This window comes from Colletotrichum chrysophilum, assembly GCF_026319265.1.
Source record: "Colletotrichum chrysophilum strain AFK26 chromosome Unknown scaffold_294, whole genome shotgun sequence".
NCBI lineage: Eukaryota > Fungi > Ascomycota > Sordariomycetes > Glomerellales > Glomerellaceae > Colletotrichum > Colletotrichum chrysophilum.
In genome coordinates, this window is record NW_026517581.1 from 1 (window position 1) to 21,665 (window position 21,665).

Consider the following 21,665-nt stretch of genomic DNA (forward strand, 5'->3'; position numbering starts at 1 on the left):
ATGATAGAAACGGCGTGGCGAGCGCTTTACCTCTTGAAGCCGAGCTGTGGAATTCCAGAGCCCCACTATATGGATGGGACTATGTGGAGGGGTGCAGGGGCTGAAGCTGGTCGAGATGAAGACGTGTCGTTCTCTGGGCTAGGCGCTGGGCGTGGCTTTATATGGAGCTGCGCGAAGGAGGGCTGCTCGCTTTAGGTTTGCGCCGAGCTCTGGAATTCCAGAGCTCGGCTAGATAGGGATAGGAGAAGGGGAGGTACCATACCGCGTAGGAGAGAGTTGGAATGGTGGGAGGGTGGGAGGGTGTGAGAATCGCTACTGCAGACTCCGTAGCGTGCGTGATGTAAGCCACTAGCTCATTACGTACAGTACGTATCCATGCTCGTACGAGCAACCCCTCTAGGCCCTGGATCATCCTGGGTGGAGTTATGGAATTCCACAGCTCCGCTCAAAAGGGATTACCCTCCTCGCCCATGCAGCAGCCACTATGCAGTGGTGTCTTCAACCATGTGTGCAATTGGCTTGCTAAAGCCACCCTTTAGACAGGGTCGGCCCTCAATCGGCCGGCTTCACGCAGTACGTCCGTCAGTTCCCCCACCAGTCCCCGCACTGCAACAAGAATAAAAGGCGCAGCCACGAAATTGCCAAGTAATCAGACAAAACAGCAGTGTAATCTGGTGCGTTGGAAAACAGCAGACATCTGCTTCAGACCCCTGGCTGGATCATACCCACCCCACACCCTCTTCATAGCTGCATTCGGATCGACAAGGGGGTAATATCGCCGTAGCAAACCACATAGAATGCCGCCCCGCAACCCGGTATGATGATGATGGGTGCATACCTGCCTCCAAGCTACCAGGAGTCCCCGCCTATGATTGGCTCGCAAGGTGTCGAGACTCTGCAAGGTAAGTAACTAGCTCGTGTTCGGTTTTCAAAATACCGAATTACGTCTAGACATAATACCTAAAGACAAACCGTGGTTTTGCACTCATAACTAGAAAAGGGCCGTTCGCAGTGACAGTCACATCAGCCTTGCCGTCCATATCTCATCCATTCATCATGTGTGCAGTAAGCCAGCTTGAGTTTCGTTGCGACTGCATAAAGTACTTTACTTTCTTATGTTCGTGCGTGCGAAACCAATCCGAACCTAAAGAATGTCGACACAGGGAATTGGTCTCCGTTTGGGTCGACGCGCAAACATTTTGCTCTGACCGCTGCCCTCAATTGGAGAAAAACAGAGAAGTGACTTGGTAAGCTCCCCGAAACTTTTGAGTAACTTGAGCTGACTCATTGGAGCATTGCATGGGAGAACATAGTCGACTTGAAGATGTTCTTGCCTCAAAGCCATCAGGAAGGTAAGCTCTGAGAATCTTCGACGCCCAGAAGAAAGTCACTCAAAGTGAGGCCTTAGCGGTGAATAAATGGTTATGTATATGCGATTCAGAAACAGTAGCCAAAGACCGATAGATCAGACATACCGTCATGATTCAAGATATCAAGATACGGCAATTGGGTGTGGCTAGGAGGAATCTCGAGGTTGTAATACTCAAACGCAGGATGGAGACTTGGTTCTTAGGCGTAGCCGGAATATTTAGAACAGGGTCCTTTCGATGCATCGTTTACACCAAGACCCAGCAGCGCTGCCGGCCGTGCGTCACGTACTCTGAGTACCGGGGCGATGAGCTTTACCACGAATGCAAACCGTCCGCGCCGATCCCCTGGGAAAACATGATTAGACGGTGACAGCATTTTCTTCGTTGATAGAGGCCAACAACTGACAAGAAATGTAGAGACAATACGCCTGTGTGACTTTAAACACACCGTCATGTTCTTAGAGTTCGGGAAAGAGAAGACAGCGCCTTCTCGGTCGAAACAGCGGGACTGCAACGTGTGGAGCTGGGCAGACGACGAGAAGTGAATCCTGCAAATACCCCTAGCCTTGTGTTCTGCAAATCAAGGGCTTCGTCGCACAGGATGGACTTGGTTTCTGGGTTGCCATTTTGCTGGCGCTGCCAGTCGGTGAATCTTGGTGCCATCAGGGTGAGGCACGCGGGCGAACGTATTGACGGCTGGCGCTCAGGGGTCACGGAAACAGGGTGTAGTGTTCTGGTTGGGGTACTGGGTCTATCACGCTGCGGCATCTCGTACATATTATTAAGTACGTTCGTCAGGGCTGTAACATGATGCCTGCGGAGTGTGAGACCTACCGGAGTTCTTTGATAATGATAGTCAATTAAATATAACAAGTTATCTTTCCAGGATGCTAGTCCTCCTGATGGGAAGAATGTCCGCCCCGGATGAGTGTGCGCCGGCCCTGTGGAGGTCTTCTGGTGGCATCTAGACGCTCGTCCGCTGCTGTGGCCGGCGTTGGCGGGGTCTGCTGTGCTTGAAGCCCTTCCATCGGCAACTGCAGCTCTGCATCGGCACAGCATGTCGGCAAAGGGGCGGCCGACCCAAGGCCACTGACACCCCCAGCGTATCGTGACCAATGGGCCTCCTCGATCGCCGTCGGCACACCTTCCAGGACCAGGATTGGCAGCGTTCCGCGTAACCCGGCGCCAGGCCTGGCTGGGGTCGCCTCTCGTGCCGAGTCAGTCTACGAGCAGCTCGTACCTGTCGATGGGAGAGACGCGGGCGCTCTGGGGCGTTCGGAAAGGGGCTCTCGCGGGGCTGGTGGTCATCGAATGGTGGCGACGTGCCTCCTCATGGGCTGGGACCGACGCTGCTGGGACAGGCTGGCGGATGTCTGGGAGGGGTAATTGCAGCGTCAGGGGGAGCTCAAGGGGTGGTCTACGCGTGCAGACTGGCAGTCCGCTGGCCTGGGTAGGCGGACGTTGGCCGATCAGGGGCTGCAGAGCGCTGCGATCATCGACTCGGAGCAGCTAGCCAGTGCCACCAGTCCAGTGGTGTTGCTCCAGAGCCATCACAGCCAGGTTATTGTTCTCTCCATGCTGACTTCTCGCTATGGATCCCCGTGGCACCACTGCTCTTGCCAAGGGATGCCACATGCAGCCTGAATACAGTAAAGCAGTCATCGGACGTAGTATTGCGAATGCCAGCAACGGCGCAGAGACCTGTTGCCTGTACCTCGGAGGCCACAGAGAGTGATGCCTTTCGCGCAGATGGGCTGAGATGTTCGTTGTGTTGGCTGCCTTACCCCCGAAAACAGGCAAATTGGGAACGAGATAGACTCTTTAGGGGAATGTTTGTGTTCAAAAACAAGTATGTTGCGGAGCAAAGTGTGCATTTTCCCGCGCGGTCACGGCAGTAAAAGCCATGTGCCAGAATGAGTCCGCTGGTTTCATCTTGGGAGAACAAGTCCTAAACAGTGGTGGTCGTCCATTTCTGCGCGATTGCGCGCATCATCCCGCCCATAATCCTGCTTTGGTGTGTCAAAACCCTCTTGAGGACCGTTGGCCATCCCTGACCAAGTTTGATTCTGGAGGCTTTTGTCATGAGAATCGCAAAAACCATCATTCTACACTGGAAGCCTTCTTATTTCCATCTCCTTGAGCCCCGAGACATGTGCCTTTTAGCGACCTCGACGTCCCACAGAGGTAGCCGTGGAATAGGTAATATGATAAGGGGCGGGAACGCTGGCCTCTGGCTTGCTCGAGGGTCTCTGAGGGCCTCTAGAGAGCCCTCTGAAGACCGCTTACGGAGGGATTACGAGCCCTCGTGAGGCCCTCATTACTTCCCTACTGGCCCTCTGTTGGTGGCTTTGTATTATGGGTACCGAGGGCACTTTCTGGTTGGGCCCCCCTGGCGGGAACTAAAAGGGACATGTCTCGGGGCTCAAGAGATACTACAGTAGGCCTTGAGGGCTACACCCCAACATGAGACCATATAAAGAGCATGGTGGGCCTAGACCCTGGAGCGCAAACCCCCTAGAGCGCTGCACAGGCCACATTGGGCATTCGAAGCCGAGTCTATACGACAGGAGGCAAATCTCTTCAGTTCTGCGGATGCCATTCATATGACTGCCCGAAATATATGAATTGAGAGACATGACTCGGAACGTCATTTCGCTGCTATCCAGAGCTAGGTGAAAAGAGATCCGCCTACCGCCTCGTAATGGTCTCCTACCGCGAACAGAACCGGCGAATTAATACCCTGTTCCACCTTCAGGCCTCTTGGCTATGAGTGTGTTCTACACGGGAATATGGAAACCAGTCTTTCGCAAACGCTGGAAAACACCTTGTGGGTCGTATTCCCGTGAAACACTTCTCATAAAATCGACCTCAACTTTCCCATAATCCAAGATGGGATTCTGTCCCAGGCCGCTGTAGTTCAAAAACTCCCAGTGCCTTGAAGTCCCTTTGTCATTAGCGTACCGGTTGATATCACGTTTCAATTGGAGTAACAAAGGTAAAATTCGCCCCTGGTTCTCTGCGGTGTCCACTGTCAGAGCAAGCAGCCACATGAGAGCCGGACCGTCCGCGACCACCCGCTCCAGGCCAAGTACGTTGCCACCTTGTTCGGCGCCACGAGCCACCATTGACCGTGTTACCGGCTGGAACTGAGTGAGCAGCTCGAAGTTCGAAGATGGCGCGGCGAGTCGCATCAGATTGATGTATTTCTTGACTGTGCGGAGAATGAAATACATCAGTTGTTGATCATGCAAGGCGGTGCCGGTCATCCAGTTCGCACTGTGTTGTGGTCAGTCATGAACCTTCCTCAACGCTTCACAAGAGACGTACTATAGACCGAGGGGAGTCGGACCGGTGAACTCCGGAACCATTTCGGCTACGGATCCAACGCGAGCTGTGCTCGAAATGTTTGTAATTTTGACAAATTCGTTGAAAGCCGGGGCGGTGCTTTTGGCGTTGCTGTTGGTCAGCACCGAGACAAGGCTGAACCCTTCCTTTCCATAGAGAAGGGTTACTATGGCTTGACTGGCCGGGTCGTCATCCATTTTGTTGACAAACTTCGTATACGCATCGACTACCTTATCTGTATTGTTCAAGGCATACGTCGTGATACCGCCCCAAATCTTGTTTGATGGAACGGCCCCTGAGAAAAGAGGTCAGATGGTTGGATATGACGCAATCGTTGGCGAGCGAGGTAACAGGGCACTCACTAGTGGAGATGTTTGTCACTAATCCGAAGTTTCCAGAGCCCCCTTTTAGAGCCCTCAAGAGATTCGCATTTTCGTGCCTGTTCGCGTTCACAATGGTACCATTGGCAAGCACGACTTCGACGTTGACGACATTGTCACAGGCAAACCCTCTGTTACCGGTATGAAAAGAGTACTGCCGAGAGTTAGTCTCTAGAGAAGTTGGGAGGTCGTTCGTGACCGACTTACACCACCGCCCGTGGTAAAACCCCCAACACCGACGACAGACGCCCGGCCCCCCACAGCAGTAACGCCGAATCGATCCAGAGCAGAGTAGACATCTCCCCAATTGGACCCGGGCTCAATGGAAGCAATCCCAGTGGATGGGTCATACACGGTTGAATTCATGTATCCTGGCTCGCATTAGAAATGCCAGAGCATTGAAAGCAGTTGACTTACCGAAATCAATTGTAACGCCGCCCTCAAGACCGTTGGACCCAGCGAAGGCAGAATGAGCTCCACTTCTCATGCCGAATGCACACCCAAGTTCAGATAAACCCTGGATAGTTGTGGCAACGTCCTTTGTGCTCTGAGGCAACACCATGCAACGAGGTGGATTAGCGGCATTGGCGGAGTAGTAGGAATCCAGTCGAGCCTGAAATCCATCATCACGCGGGGTGAGAACTCTCTCCGCAAGGCTGTTCTGACTCAAAAGAGCAGCACACTTCCAACACGATGTCAGTATGAGAGGGATGCCCCTGAGTGATGACGACGTACACACTGGCGCGGGGCGCTTATTGTAGTCGTTGCACCGACAACTCCAAACACCAAACCAGATGCGAGCGCGAGCAACAACGCGTTCGTTTTTGCGACAAAGATATCAAGATGGAGGGTGTGATTGTTCGCGATGGTAAGGATGAATAAAAAGGGAACATTGGCGAGCCTTTATAGCCACGAATGGGCCAGAGAATGTGCCCATCTATGGACACGAAGCCCCTCCGAGGGTCCCAGAGGACAAACCCCCGAAAGTTGTAGAATACATGTCAGTGCCAACAGCAAGCGTCCTGGCAGTAAAGTGGAGGGAAAGTGGAGACGCGGAGCAACCCTCATCGGGGTCAGCGAGGTCACTACAGGCCTTGACGCCGTCGCCTCTGGGGGTTCCGGCCCTGGCTTTTTTGGCCATGCCTGCATGGCTTTAGCTTCGCATGGTTGACGCGTTGTTGAGGTTTGTCAAATCGGCCAGGATTGAGACTGGTTTACGCACTGGTTTACGCAAAACATTGACGGACAAATCATCCAAAGGGGCAGCTCAGTATATTCACGATTGCCAAGACTGAGTTGTGGTTGTTGCCGTCCACCCGATCCCAGCCGGCACTGTCTACCTGTGTGCCAGGCAGCCAGCCCTTATTCACGTTGCTATGCTACTCCACCACCTCGGTGGGCGTAAGGAAATGAATGGCAGGCTGGCAATCAGCCGTTATACATCGGCCGAAGACAGCAAGGGGCCCGTCTGCGAGCAGGCAAGGAGGATCGAGCCGCTATCTTGAATGCCAGTCCTGGTCAGGAGGTCGCTCCGGATCATCCACTCCTCCTGAACCCCAAACACTAGCCGCACCGCTCGATTTGCCTCGCGACAGAGCCCTTCCTGATTCCACGTCGGAGCCACCCGGGAGCTCGCGCAGTCGGATTTGACTGGAGCTTTCCAAGGGCTGCTGCCGGGTGCCCGAGACGTGACTTTGGTAGGTCGGGTTGGGGGAAACGGCCTTGAAGCATTTGAGTTCCTTGACGAACTTGTATACCGCAGGCATACAGGCACAAATCAGATGAAAATTCACCTCGAGAAATCTGTCGTTCGTCAATGAATGTTATTCCCGTGATCTAGGGTGGCTTACGAGGTAATGTTCGCGGGCGCGGCGTCCCATGTGAGATCAGAGCTACCCAGTATCCCATTGAGGAGGTACAGTCTAAGGATGGAGGTGCCCATTGTTCTGAAAGCCGTATTAGCTCCTGCTACGAACACTCTGGATGGCTAACGTACATCAATCCCAGGCTGAAGAAACATGTAACGACAGACTTCTTCTTCCAACTCATTTGGAGGGCGAAAACCGTCGGTATTGGCAGAGCGAGCAACACAGCATCCATGGCGACGTTTGCTCCAGCTGTTGCTAGGAAGAGAGCCACATCGTCGAGACCCAGGTGTTCAAAGCGAGAGAGGTATAGCAACAAGGTGATAGGGAACGTGACCATCACCACAAGGCCCTGAGTGACCCTGGCTATGGCCTTGAAGTACGGGCTGGGGAAGATGCGCAAATAAAAGCATAGGATAGACATTTTCGCACAACCAATGGACATCATAAATGCCGGCGCCGCGTTATAACTAAGCTAAAGGGAGTGTCAGTCATGGCTCTTCATCTTTCAAATGACGAGGTGCGCACCTCGGCATAAACTTGAAAGCGGTCGCCGGGTATATCTTTGCTGTGGTAGCACATTGTTTTCATCTGTATGGCGACTTTGCCGACCTCGTAAGCATGTTTGGTGTCATACCATGGGAGATTTCTACCTATCATCAAAAGCTGCATTGCGGTTGAAAAAAGCTGAGACTTAATGTCAGTTTCAGGCGAAGTTCAAGTGATTCTTGATCCCAAACTTACCCAGGAAAAGACCAGCCACACTGGTAGTGTATTAGCCCAGTCGTGGATGCAGTTTCCGCCCAATGTCCTCGTGAAACGTGATAGTTAACTCACAGTCATCTCTCCCCAGCGTGCGGAGATGGTGCCTGCTGCACAGCCGCAAGAAGCAAAGCAGTGTTGCAACGCCAGAACCAATACCGAAAACGCAATAGTGTAGGTCGACCAAGTTGCCTGGCGGTGGTGTCGCTGTGATCGTTGGATGCATGTTGAGGTCGTTCATGATGGTCGGGGAACAACAGACGACTAAGGTGATGGTTTGCGATATCGATCAGGGCCCCAGAAAAGAACGCCGAGGAATTGTCCCCCTCTTATAATGCGTTGGACTTTCAATCCCTGAAGGCAACGCAGATTGGCGCCACGCCTAGCCCATCTCACGTTGCAGTCGGGTTTGAGACGTTAATCAAATGCCTGACCGGGGCTCTCAATGCTGCTTGTACGAGGGAGCAGCTGAAAGGAATCAATGTGCAAGTTCTGCAGTGAGTTTCCGACGACGATTCGGCCGCAATATTACTGCTCTGGCTGTAGCCGAAGCATGAACAACAGATCCCGTTGTTTGGCGATGTTGCACGCCCCATCCAAAGGAAATTCGTGAGGTAGAACCTCCTCTGGTTAGTTCCTCTGGACCAACTTACCCGTTGATCGGGGCAGAACCGAATACAGTTAGGTGCATCGCGCAGCTACGATTCAACAGCGTGAGAGCTGGCGCGATCCTGAACGTCCGCGAGACCGCCCATGAGCTCTGACCATCAGTGAAAACCGTATGATGGCCAGCAGAACTCCAGGTGTCCCCTATCCCGGCTCGCTCAAAGCTCTCTGGCCCAGGGTCAACTGCCTGTCGGTATGGTTAGAGGAGAATGGCATCGTATTTCCACGTCGTTTTGCGCTACCTGATTCCACATCGGGGCGTGGCGAGGTGTCCTATTTCTCGTTGATGGCGGGATTCGGGAAGACTCCGCAGGGACTTTTGCGTAGGTAGACGTAACAACCATTCCCCTCTTTTCTGGGGCGATGCTAATACAGCGGGCTGCTAGAAATAGCCTGTGGCCCAAGCACATATTGGTTTCGTCCCCCGCCGAAGCATTGGGTTCTCGTGGATGGAACCTTCTTTCAAACCATGCTTCTATGCATAAGATCAGCGCTTTGGATCCGGGGGAGCGACGGAAATCACTTTGTTGCGCGGGAACTACGTATTTTGTGAAAGTCTCTGGATAGCCCAACACGGCAAGCGTACCTTGAGCCGACGGATGTCGCGTTGGCACCCCCCGGAGCATGGGCTCCCAGCTTCCGCACAGAACTCGGGCTGGCAGTTGATGAGAAACGCAGTTAAACAAAACTGGAATCGTAAGTTCGCTGCAGTCCAGGCCTATGTGGCGTGCTGTGGCATACTTCTGGTCCGCGAAACCGCCACAGCAGGGAAACGATATGCGGTAAACAACTGCAAGAATTGGCCAAGATGGGAGAAGAAAGGCTGCTCATGTGATGAAGAGTCACGTGTATTATCTCCCGCTGGGGCGAAGGAGACCCCGCTTATAAAGTCCCCTATCAAATCGTAGCTGTCCCCAGTCCACAGATGATCTTGGGCCCCCAACGCACCCTCTCTGCTGCTGCGTCTCTCGCCATACACAGGCGGCGTAAACCATCCACCTTCACCGTGAGTCAATTCACCCACCAGGCTTTTGCCTTTGAACATGGGAGCGATGCGCAAGAGCCATCGTGACCGGACGTGATGCTGACGCAGCGCGTGTAGACACTACTGGACATGAGTTCCAGCAAGACTGGCTTGTGTGCTGACGGATGCAGGCCGTCGAGACACCAAGAGCCTGATTCGTCTTGGTTGAACACTGGTTCAGCTCTCTTTCCTCATTTCACCCATCTCAACTCGAACGACCTTGGTAGCAAACTCAGATTGGCAGCGAAAGACATCAAAGTGACTGCGAACCGCTCGGAGGCCACCAGTCCGACACAGATACTCCGCAAATACCGATGCCTGCCTTGTTCACGCCCGGAAGATCTCGTATCTGCGTTCACTCGGAGATGGATCGATCCCAAGACGTCTTGCCCCTCCAGGAGAGACGCCTTTGCATTGGTTATCATGGGCCTTGGCCAACCTTGCCAACAGGAGCAAGTGACCTGGACAGGGATCGGTCCGGCGCCAAACTTCGCATCCCAACCCGAAATCAGCTATATGAGGCTGGCCATTGACATCATGGTCGATCGGGAGCGTGGAAATACTCTTGAAGATGCTCAAATATATTTCCTGGTGGCCCTCTACGCCTTTCACAATGGCGCGTACACTGAATGCAGTCGGCTGCTGCCACGAGCGGTCCGAATTCTTTGTTGTATATGGAAATGGTGAGGATTGAGGGACGAAATGACTGCCGCGGCTAACTATGTTCCAGGCACGACATTACCTGGTCCCGAAGCGACAGAGATTGGTTCGTGATGGCCACCTTTGCCAATTGTATCTACCTCGAGATGTATATGATAATCCGGCGGTGTTGGCCTGTGTTCCTGGTGGGTTTTATGGTTGGGCTTGTGTTGTTCATTGCCGCTTGAAGGCGGGCTGGATCCTTGTCCGGCGCGACTGAATACACCATTTCTCCTCGGCCATGAGTGCAAAAGCGAGTCGAGCCTAGTGCCAAGCAGCAAAGTGGTTCGAGAAATGCCTGCTTCAAGGATAGGTACTGGCGCGGAAGCCAGTGGAGGGCTGCCCTGAGTCATGACCAGCGTTGTTAACTGCCACTGCGAGCCTCATCCGGGGCCGTCAGAGGAGCCCGACGGAGACGACGTACAGCACCACGCCGAGGGGCTCTCGTCATTCATACAACATGTCATGCGGGGGATAGCCAACGGGTGCAGACTCACGTAGGTGTCCCATGCGAGGGCGACGCAAAAACCAGACGAAAGCCGGGACTGGCGTTGGCAACGGTCACTCGGCTGGCTGCGGGGCGCTGGGGAGCTTGTACGAGCCCGGCCCTCGATTGGGCCACTGCGCCGAGCCATTTGAACGTCCTAAAGCGTCTCGCACGCCAGAACGGCTGTTGGCTGCGCTCCGCGCCACGGCGGCCTTGGTTGCGGTAGCCACGGAGCCAGTTTGCGATCCTCTGGAAGAGCACCGGTGTGCAAGGATGATTACTCGGCCGAGCCCCACCCACCTCGAGATCAGCAAAGTGACCTGTCCCCCGTCGCGAGAGTCTCACACACCCTAGCTCGCTCCGTCAGGGACCTCTTCGATGGGGCTGGGTACGCACGAAAGTGTTCTTCCAGGAAGTAAGGTACGAGCGGGCCCGCATGGTGCCACCGTACGAGTCGCCCTGCAAGGTGCCCCGCCTGTGGATGACAGGGGAGGTGTGAGATCTGTTTTCTGCTGTTGGTGCTCCAGGCGAGCATCAATGCAGGCTCCGGACAAGGGTCCGAACAGGCCTACCCAGTACCACCGTCTGTGGAGCCACTTGTTGCGGCATGCACCCCCGAAGCTCTGACCAGCGCTTAACCACTGACGGAGGTCCCGCTGGATTGAGATGAAATGCGGGACGGGCAGGGAACGCCGGCCATCCCCTCGGTCTATGCACGATGGCGTGGGCCGGACTGGGAGCTTATTTGGCCTTACCAGGGGTCGTCAACAACAAGTCTCCGCTCCTCTGTCCATTCAAACCTTGTGCCGCAAACTATTGGCGATCAAAAGTGCTCTGTTGCTTGGTGTGTGTGTGTGTGTGTATCATAGAACGCCATTCTCGGCGGCACAGACCACTGCCTGTTGCCCAGGGCCAGCTGGGCCCTTGCTGGGTGCAGACAGTCACCCGCGGCGGACCAGGAAGGTGTACTACGTGTAGCCGCCAAGAGGTTGTTTCCTTCACCTTCAGACGATCTGTGGGGTTAGTAGGGGCTGCCCTGTCGAGCCTTTGGCACTTTCTCACCGTCATAGTAAGAGATGAGCAGGCTTCCAGGTTGTTCATCGGTCGACGATTCGGAGCGAGGCGGGCTGTTTGAACATCTGTAGCAAATGCACGTCTAGGGTCTGCTCGAAATGAGATGCTTCAACACAGACGGAAGATGGCCAATCGCGGACGTCCCAATCGATATGCCTGACAACCTGATCACGCTCAACCTTACTGACAAGGGGGCAGGGTACGCAGCCTGCTCGAAAACCTGTGTTCTGTCGAGCACTACAAAGACTCCCGACAAGAAGAACCAGGGTCAAAACACTGTTCGGCCCCTTAATCATTAGTTTTCAGAAAAGCCCCATACTTGAACGCGGCTGTCAGATCTGCGCGGCGTTTGAACTTGGTACAAGCGCAGTGGTCAACGTTTTCGTGGAAGAAAAAGCACAGAGGCCAGTCTTTGCACATATCCAAGAGCAAGGCTGCGTGGCGCGAGAACCTATGTCAAGGCCCTGAAAGCAACGTATCAGCCCCCATAGACCATTCGTACAAAAAGGACCTGTTCAGCTGACCTGTTCTGATTGTGAGTGATTGTCAACCCTGTTCGTTCAATGTACTCAGAACTCGCAACAATTTCTCATCCTCCTTGCTCCTGACTCCAGTGCGCCTTATGATGCTTCAGCCAACGTATGAAGGACTTGCTCGAACCCTCGAAGACGTCACAATCCTCTTTGAGGCCTGCAATAAGGGGCTGTTGACTCCGCTACTAAAGAGGCCGGTGAAAAGTGACTATGAGTTGATTCGTCCTGGTCACGTTTTCGTATGGGACCCAAACCAAGTAGGGATACAAAGATGGCGCGATGGCATGAGCTGGGGACCGGGCAGAGATGATGGAGTCTTCACAACCTATCAGCAGCGTGTCAATGACAACAGACAGCCGCAGGCATCAGGAAGCGAAACTCTTGAACATGGCGGAACCGAGGGAGCTTCCAGGCCAGGCATGCTCACCAGGCAAGCCTGCTACATGAAAATGCCCGATGGCAGTCGCATGCGTCTCGTTCAATACTACGACGCCCGGTTCTGGGCATCGAATCCTAGGCCGCCCAGCGAGGACGAAGAACTCACCAACCTCAGGCAGAAGACAAGTCTGTTCAACATTTCGACAATGGAAGTTCACAAGTCTCAGCGTAATTTCCATCACTTCCCATATTCCAGTCACGCATCTCCCGGAACGACTTCGTCTATCCTCTCGGACAAGCAGCTACTTTCAACAACCACCAATATCTCAGTTACCCACGCTCCGGTTGTGCCGCTGTTCTCCGAGAATCAGCCTAAGGTCATCACAGAAATCCCCATCGACCCCCTTTTGATGGCGGATACCGCCTCACAGTGTTTTTCGATAACACGAGACGCAGAGACGGACCCTATCTTACCAAATGAGGAAGACGGTGTCTTGGAGTATCTCGCACCTGAAGCGAACTTTGGTGAGCTTACGACCCGCGGTGAAGAATTCAGAGGGTCATCTTTTCACTTTGTAGACTGCTCGAGCGCCAGTCAGCCAGGCGTCATACAAGACTAAATCGATTATCATAGAAAGGACAATCCGAGGCTGCGGACAACATGGATCTGCCTCCTTCCGTTCGGCTGGAGCAGCCTATTTGCGACCCACGATAGTGACACGCAATGCTACTGCCTTTGCTATGAGCGTCCTGTGCACCAAGCTCATCCGAAAATCAATGGATTGGAGTTGAACGATGTGAAGAACTTGAAGCTACTTCTTCAGCACCTTGAAGTTGAGTACAAGTTGGGGAAATGCGAAAGTACAGTATTGTGCATATGTCACTTCCTCTCTTGCAAACATCGTCAATGTTTGAGAAGCTGAAAGTTGCTGTGATGGACCCCTGTAAACCTCTGGTAATGGCTGTGGCGACTTGTTTGCAAGCAAAATGTGGGGTCGGGATGGTCAGCGACAGTGCGAGTAACAGCACGTAATCAAGAGCTACTTGAAAGTATCCATAACCGGCTTCAACAGCTGCCATTCTCCCACTGTCAATCATGGTAGTATGTACACAGTAAGATCAGCCTGTGTGGGTCAAGTTCAGAAAGATGAAGTGTGTTGCCAAGAGGAAGCAACATATGATCAATACTATATGCGCATGAAAGAGTTCCGCAATTGGTGCAGTTTCTGGAAGCATCTGAAGAACTTTCATGCTTTCTCACAGAGACGATTCAGGGCCCCACGTGCTTTGCAGGTTGCATTCTCAAAAAGCAAGAGCGAACGTGCCTCGAGGTAAGCTGATTTAAAACTTTTCGGATTGATCGAACCATAAGCAAGTGGACCTGACCGTTCATCCTAGACAATGATCCTCCGCATAGGCTGCCTGAAGCCGACACACGAATAGCTGCGCAAGTACCAGAGTCTTGCCATGAACTGGGAAGGACTCTCGGTGAACAGCGAAGAGATATGCTGAAGGACCCTCAAAATTCAGGCTTATTCTGCGGTCTCCAAAGGGGAACAGCTGCTGATCTAGGGAGTCAAAGCCGAAAGGCTTTCGGCCATGGGCAATTGGTTGTCTCTTCAGATGCTCGTTGGTAGATGTGCCACACGATTCACGCTTGTAGATCAATAGTCATGGCTATTATAAGGACAACGAACGGGCTGTAGTATTTTGAAATCAATATCTTTGGATGCTCGCACTCGTAAGATGGACCATGAAACTTCACAGTATGATTACGGGCTATTGAAAGACGAGGTGTCATGATTATTTGCTGACGCGATTCTCTCAAGCCATATGTCTCAGCTGCCTGTCTAGCGCCAATGCTTCATCGACGAAGCGTTTGGCCTTTGCTAGTCTACCGGGGTTGACCCATCTCAGCGAACTTCCGGCAATGGGTGTTGAGCAACGGAGCCCTTTGAATGCTTCCCCAATGTTTCCATTGTTTCACGATAAAAAGAAGTCGGTGCTTTTCGGTACTGCGCCGCGCCCAAGACTCCTCAAAGATAGAAGACACCAATCGTTTACGCGGTGAAGCTGCCAGGATGTCTCCATTGCTTCTGGTCACGCGGTGAGGGGTACACTATGGTACCAATTGACAAACAAATGCTCCTTTGCGTGGTCCGAAACCCCGATCTTGTTGATAAACTACATACGACACGTCCGTAATCCTTTCCGCACATCCAAGATGAGATGTTGGGCACGGAGCGCTTGATACACTCGGCCTCATTTACTGCCCCGACCTCTTGCTGGTTTACGGTCAAGCCGCTTCACCACTGCTCCAAGAAGGACTTTGAGAATGTGGTCTGCAGTAAGCTTGCCAGGCTGTCCTTCGTTCCATGTAACGGTGTCAACAATGTCGCGAAGGTCTTGACCAAGACTATCATCCAGCTCACGGAGGGCTTCTCTGGCTCCGCAATCATTGCCGACCTGGAAGAATTGTATACCAAGCTGGTGCATAGGGGCACCGAGCTTGTCAAGCGTCTTGGCCGCAGTGATAATAGGGGCCTCTACATCATCGTTAGCGGCCCCGTCAGTGATGACGATGATGTTCAGAGCTTTGACGGTGTCTATATCGTCTTTGTTCTGTTCTAGCAACTCGAGGTAAGGCTTGAGGATGTGATGCAGGCGTTGGCCGGTAAATGTGGCGCCTGTGGGACCAACTGTGCTAAAAGTCTTCCCAACATTTTCGCTCATCTTGATGTTGCGGAAGCCTCCAGAGGCCTTTCCTTGGTCGGCGTTTCCTTCGTCTTTTGTTTGGTAATTCAGAAAGTAGAGATCGATGCCGTCGGCGTCATGAGCAACGCATTTCGGGACGATTGCTTTGAGGGCGAGCCGCACCTCATGCCACGAAGCACCTTTCATCGAGCTTGAGTCATCGATAAGAAAGATGGTGTCAAAGAATGACAAAAACGCATAAGGATCCTCGGGGGTCGAGGCAACCAAGCCTTGGTGCTTCGAGGATGACGAAGACTCAGGTTGGAAGTCACGAAAGTTGTAGGCAGGCGGAGGGTCTTCAACGCCTGTTCAGCCATGAGTATTGACGCTTATACTTGAAAATATGACGTAAACTCACCTTCGCTAGCGTTTGCAACATCGTCGGGCTTGTCATTCTCGCCGTCGCTGCGTTTTCCGTTGTTGCCACCTTCTGAAGGGTGTATGAGCTTACGCAACAGTTTCGATGCGGACTTCATGCTGTCGATATGATGCAGCGGTGCTCTGAAAGCTTTTGAAATAAATGATGGCTGGCGCTCAATGCTTTATAAGCCGATGAAGTAGGTGACAAGGAAGCCTGCATCGACCTCACAGTTGATGGGGCGCAGACGGTGTTCGCCAGAGAGCAGGGCAAGAGGGCACCTCTGGAGGCTGCACTGCCACCAGATATACCGACGAGGCAGCGCAAGGTGCGAAGCCCGATTGAGCCATGTGGCAAGGCACTTTGTGCAGGGGCCCATGATACTGGCAAGGTGCACCGAATAGATGATCCAAACTGCCCCCACAATCTACTCGTCTGGAGCAGTGGCTAGAAGCTTTCGTTGGTGCAAGCCGCGGCAAGCGCCCGACCAAGCATCGGGCGCATAAATGTTCAGGCTGGACGCGCTGCTGCCTGTAAAGTGCACCCTGCAAACACTGCTGAGAAGGTTCTGCTAAGTCGGAGATCCTTACAGGAGCGAGTTAACACCGATACGACCCTCAACGCGAGTGTCAAAAAAGCAGATGGCTGTCCTTGATCTTCCCTTGACTTATATCCACGAAAGAGAATTCTCACTTAGAAGCTACCTCGCAAGATGGGAAAGCGCCCTCGCCCGGCGGGCGAGGTAGAGAAGGTAGCATCTCCTCGGTTGCCTTTTGGAATGCAGTTAGGGCTAACTCACAGAAGGAGCAAGAAAATGCAGCAAAAAAAAGGAAGACGGGTCCTTCGTGCACCAAGTGCTTCAGTCTTTATGAAAGGGTTTGTGCTCTGGAAAATCGCATAAATCATTTGGAAAATTGCATCAAGTATCTGGAGAGTCGCATTAGGGATCTGGAAAATTGCATCGTGGCACAGCAGCCAAGGGAGTCGTCACCCGATGTTCTCTCCCCGGATGAGCTCGGCATCACAGCCATCCAAGTGTAAAGGTAACGCAGTATACCGATAAGACAGGCACACCCAGCGATCTGACCTTAATGACTGACTTTGGGACATAGGCAATCTCACTACTATGCATGGTGACAAGATCTAGCTGGAACTTGAGTATGGGCTGCATGTTACGCCCGCTGCAGTTGGTCCCTGTAGGCGCGTAGCTATATATTGCAGAACAGGGGATAATGATACCAGAGGTATCATTACCGAAGCTTTTGCTTTGTGCCACAGTTGGTTGCCCTGACCCGCTCGTAACACAGCACTGCTGCGAAGCAGATATTAGAAGAATGATTGATCAAATCTTTTCAGTACCCGCCACACTACAGCGGCTTGATTGATGAGCATCTTTGTCTCGACCATGTTCCCTTGAGGCAGTCAGATCGTCGCGAAAGCCAGTCTCAGACGGTACACCACGGGTCACTAAGCGCTGGCCTTCCAGCAGAATCTCCAACACAATCGCCTTCGTCTCAGCATGTCTGAGGCATAAGCGAACACCCTTCTCTTCCAGAGGCTTCCAAACAGCTGCAAACCTTCGCTCATGACGATTGGCCCACCTTGTCAGTTCGGGGAGCGTTTCGGTAATGGGCCGAGCCTCCGTTGTTTCTATCGCCAAAATTCGGTTGTTATTGTTCGTGCTATTCGTCTCATTCCGAGGGTAGACGCCAGAGTCGACGGTGACAAGGTGCAAAGAAGGCAAATTTTGCAGCCCGGTACCCTGGTCGAGGAGCTGCGAGGGCAAGCAGTACATTACACCCCACCACGAGATCATTCAGGTACTTGGGAATCGCTCCTTGCGGGCCTACCCATGCTCAGATCTCCACCACGCTTCTTAGTAGACCCAAACGCAGGCCCTGAACCGGTGGCACTCGTGGACGAACCCCATCTCTGAGCGGTCGCCTCGTCTAGAACCTCACGCTCTCAGACGCGGCGATCAGTCATCCGTACCAATATGCTGGTGGGATGCGATGGCCCACTGCGACGAATCCTGAGTCCACATATGCTGCGGTCCAGCCAGACAGGTATGTGCGTGAAGTCACCGCGGTGCATCGCTTGATGCTTTTGCCAAGCGGACGCCGCATACTAAGCTCCGTCTCAAGTCGACCATGCAGCTGGGGAGTTGTGGTGCGCTTGCGAGCAACCGTGGCTGGGATCCATTCTCATGAGCGAAGTTGCAGCACAAGGACCTCCGTTAGTCGTACGTATTTTCTAGGGCCCCCACCTCCACCTGGGAGTATCCCAAAAGAATGGACAGAGCAAAAAAGAAAAACGCCGCACAATGACCAATCCTTCTTGATAGGCAGTCATTTGTAGAGAACACGAGCTGAACTTCCATTGCCCCTTGGTTCTCAATCCTAACTTGGCACACCGACGTTTCCCAACACTTCTCCCATCGCGACTCTTCACGTCCATCATGACAGCGCCCAAGCCAGCGCCCAAGCCAGCACCTGTGGAACTGGTCACGGAAAAGGTCGAAAAGCCTTGGACCGACGAGAGAACCTACCGTGTCATTCTCTTGCCCAACAAGCTTGAGGCCCTGTTGGTCCACGATCCAGAGACCGACAAGGCCAGCGCCGCCCTCGACGTCAATGTCGGAAACTTCAGCGACGAAGAGGATATGCCCGGGGTGGCCCATGCCGTGGAACATGTACGACATTCCATATGCACAAAAGATCGTTTCTCTTGGCTGACAATTGTCTGCGCAGCTTCTTTTCATGGGCACCAAGAAGTTCCCTGTAGAAAACGAATACTCGCAGTACCTCGCCTTACACTCTGGAGACTCAAACGCGTACACGGGAGCAACCTCCACCAACTACCACTTTGATGTTTCTGCAAAGCCTGCCAACGACATGGAACCCTCTGCCTCGAACCCTTCCCCCTTGAAGGGTGCACTCGACCGCTTCGCCCAGTTCTTCATCGAGCCTCTCTTCCTCGAATCGACCCTGAACCGAGAGTTGCACGCCGTCGACGCAGAGCAGAAGAAGAACTTGCAGAGCGACGAATGGCGACTCTATCAGCTTGAGAAGAGCCTGTCCAACCCCAAGCACCCCTTCTGCCACTTTGCGACCGGTAACCTCGAAGTTCTCAAGACCCAACCAGAGGCCAAGGGCGTCAATGTTCGGGCCAAGTTTATGGAGTTCCACGAGAAGCACTACTCGGCGAACAGGATGAAGTTGGTGGTTCTGGGACGGGAGCCTTTGGACGTTTTGGAGGACTGGGTCGTAGAATTATTTGCTGGAGTCCCCAACAAGAACCTGATGCCGAACCGCTGGGAGGCTGAGGTACCCTTCCGCGAGAGCGACCTCGGTATCCAGGTGTTCGCCAAGCCGGTCATGGACTTGCGCGAACTGCAACTCCTTTTCCCGTTTCTCGACGAGGAGAAAATGTTCGAGTCGCAGCCCAGCCGATACATCAAACACCTGGTCGGCCACGAGGGTCCTGGAAGTATCATGGCCTGTCTCAAGGAGAAGGGTTGGGCCACCAAGTTGGACGCCTTCGAATCCTTAGTCTGCGCGGGCACCCCTGGCACCTTTGACTGCCATATTAGCCTGACCGAGGAGGTGAGCTCAGAGTCCATGAATCGTAGGGTAGTCTCGCATACTGACGCAAACCACAGGGTCTCAAGAACTACAAGGAGATCGTCAAGATACTCTTCCAATACGTCTCTCTTCTCCGGGAGTCACCGCCCCAAGAGTGGATCTTTGATGAACAGAAGGGCATGGCCGATTTTGACTTCAAGTTTAAACAAAAGACGCTAGCAAGCCGCTTCACTAGCGAGACTAGTGCCGTCATGCAGAAGCCTCTGCCGCGCGAGTGGCTTCTCAGTGGATACAGCCGGCTGCGCAAGTTCGACTCTCAACTGATTGATAAGGGACTGGCTTGCTTGAGGCCTGATAACTTCCGTTTGACCATCGTGTCGCAGAAGTTCCCTGGCGACTGGGATCAGAAGGAGAAGTGGTACGGCACCGAGTACCGCCACGAGAAGATCCCCGACGACTTCATGGCGGAGATCAAGGAGGCTGCCTCGAGTTCCGCCTCCGACCGGCTTGCCGAGCTTCACCTCCCCCACAAGAACAACTTCATTCCCACCAAGCTCGAGGTCGAGAAGAAGGAGGTCAAAGAGCCGGCAGTAGCGCCGCGTGTCATCCGAAACAGCAGTATCGCTCGGACGTGGTTCAAAAAAGATGACACATTCGGGGTGCCCAAGGCGAACCTTGTCATCAGCTGCCGGAACCCCAACATCTACTCGACTGCTGAGAATGCTGTCAAGGCTAGGCTGTTTACCGACCTCGTTAGGGATGCGTTGGAAGCCTACTCGTATGATGCGGAGCTTGCTGGTCTGCAGTACAGTGTTACACTCGATGCCCGCGGCTTGTTACTGGACCTCAGTGGATACAACGACAAGCTGGCGGTTCTCTTGGAGCAGGTTCTCATCGCCATGCGCGACCTCGAGATTAAGGATCAGAGGTTCGACATCATCAAAAAGGACCTGAGCCGAGAATACAATGACTGGGAACTTCAGCAGCCCTACCACCAGGTTTCAAACTACACGGCTTGGCTCAACTCTGAGCGTGACTACGTTGTTGAGGAGTCTTTGGCTGAGCTACCCAACATCACTGCTGAGGACGTCCGCCAGTTCAAGAAGCAGATTCTTTCACAAGTGCACATTGAAAGCTATGTGCACGGCAACTTGTACAAAGAGGACGCCCTCAAGTTGGCTGATATGATTGAGACAATCCTGAAGCCCCATGAATTGCCACGCCCTCAGTGGCCCGTCATTCGATCTCTTATTCTACCCGCCGGATCAAACTACGTCTACAAGAAGATGCTGAAGGATCCAGCAAACGTCAACCACTGCATCGAGGTGTGGCTATACGTTGGTGACAAGAGCGACCGCATGACGCGGGCAAAGACAATGCTTCTCGACCAGATGACCAAGGAGCCGGCATTCGACCAACTCCGAACCAAGGAGAAGCTGGGCTATGTCGTCTTGAGTGGAGTTCAAAGCTTCTCAACCACCTACGGCTTGTGCTTCACCATCCAGAGTAAGGAGAGACCCGAATATCTCAGGGGGAGAATCGAAGAATTCCTGAACTCGTTCACGAAAACCCTAGAATCCATGCCCGAGGCCACGTTCAAGGACCACAAGCAAAGTTTAATTGCGGAGCGCCTAGAAAAGCCCTTGGACCTGACACAGGAGAGTGACTGGCACTGCCAACGGATCTGGAGTGAATCCTACGACTTCAACTGGTGTGAGTTTACGTATTTGTCTGAACTTAAATAAGGTACTAATCTATCAGCAGCTGCTGAAGATGCCGCGATCGTCAAAACAATTACCAAAGAGGAGATGATTGAGTTTTACGACCGCCATATGAAGCCAGGCTCTCAAGAAGGAGCAAAGCTCTCGGTCCACCTTTACGCTCAGACGGACGAGTCCATCAGACATGCCGAGACGGCTGAGACTCCGGAAGCCAGCAGCAAGCCAATTCCTATCACAAATGTCCATGACTTTCGGAATGGTCTGAATTCCATGATTCAAACTCCTGTGGGGTTCCTGGAAGAGTTCATGGAGTGAAGAAGCCTGGTGTACACAACTTCCATAAAAGAGCAACAATCATTGAGTAGTATGATACAGCAATCATCATGTCATTCTCAGGCATTTATTCGTTCCATACAGCTTGAGAGTCCTTCCGCAAACGTGAACGATGAACTTTTACCATGTCCAGTCTCAAGCTTATGAATACGGCCGAGAACGTTTCTTTGTGATGTCGCTACCCATGATTGAACGAAACCAATACCTGAAAGTCAATTAAGTATTCCCTGATCTCGTCTTTATCTTCGCCGTGACCACTGCTTATGCCACGGTTACTGAGGCTTCTTCTCTGTCACCTCGCTTGTGGTCGCTTGTGGCGCTTTTGACACCGC

The 21,665-nt window shown here is 53.0% G+C and overlaps 3 protein-coding genes across 3 annotated transcripts; 1 reads left to right on the top strand and 2 right to left on the bottom strand.

Moving 5' to 3' along the window:
- Positions 1 to 6,945: 6,945 nt before the first annotated feature.
- COL26b_014106 (uncharacterized protein) lies at positions 6,946 to 7,384 on the bottom strand (the record flags this gene model as incomplete). The annotated part of the gene is made up of 2 exons (XM_053186686.1): positions 6,946 to 7,041; positions 7,092 to 7,384. Coding segments are annotated over 2 exons (389 nt in total), but the record flags the coding sequence as incomplete, so codon positions are not given.
- Positions 7,385 to 14,845: 7,461 nt separating this feature from the next.
- COL26b_014107 (uncharacterized protein) lies at positions 14,846 to 15,813 on the bottom strand (the record flags this gene model as incomplete). Its single annotated transcript, XM_053186687.1, has 2 exons — positions 14,846 to 15,642; positions 15,696 to 15,813. The coding sequence occupies 2 exons, from the start codon at positions 15,811 to 15,813 to the stop codon at positions 14,846 to 14,848; spliced, it is 915 nt and encodes a 304-aa protein (XP_053029367.1).
- A 2,340-nt stretch (positions 15,814 to 18,153) lies between these two features.
- COL26b_014108 (uncharacterized protein) lies at positions 18,154 to 21,315 on the top strand (the record flags this gene model as incomplete). Its single annotated transcript, XM_053186688.1, has 4 exons — positions 18,154 to 18,387; positions 18,446 to 19,300; positions 19,357 to 20,992; positions 21,044 to 21,315. 4 exons carry the CDS (start codon positions 18,154 to 18,156, stop codon positions 21,313 to 21,315), a joined length of 2,997 nt encoding a protein of 998 aa, XP_053029368.1.
- Positions 21,316 to 21,665: the final 350 nt, after the last annotated feature.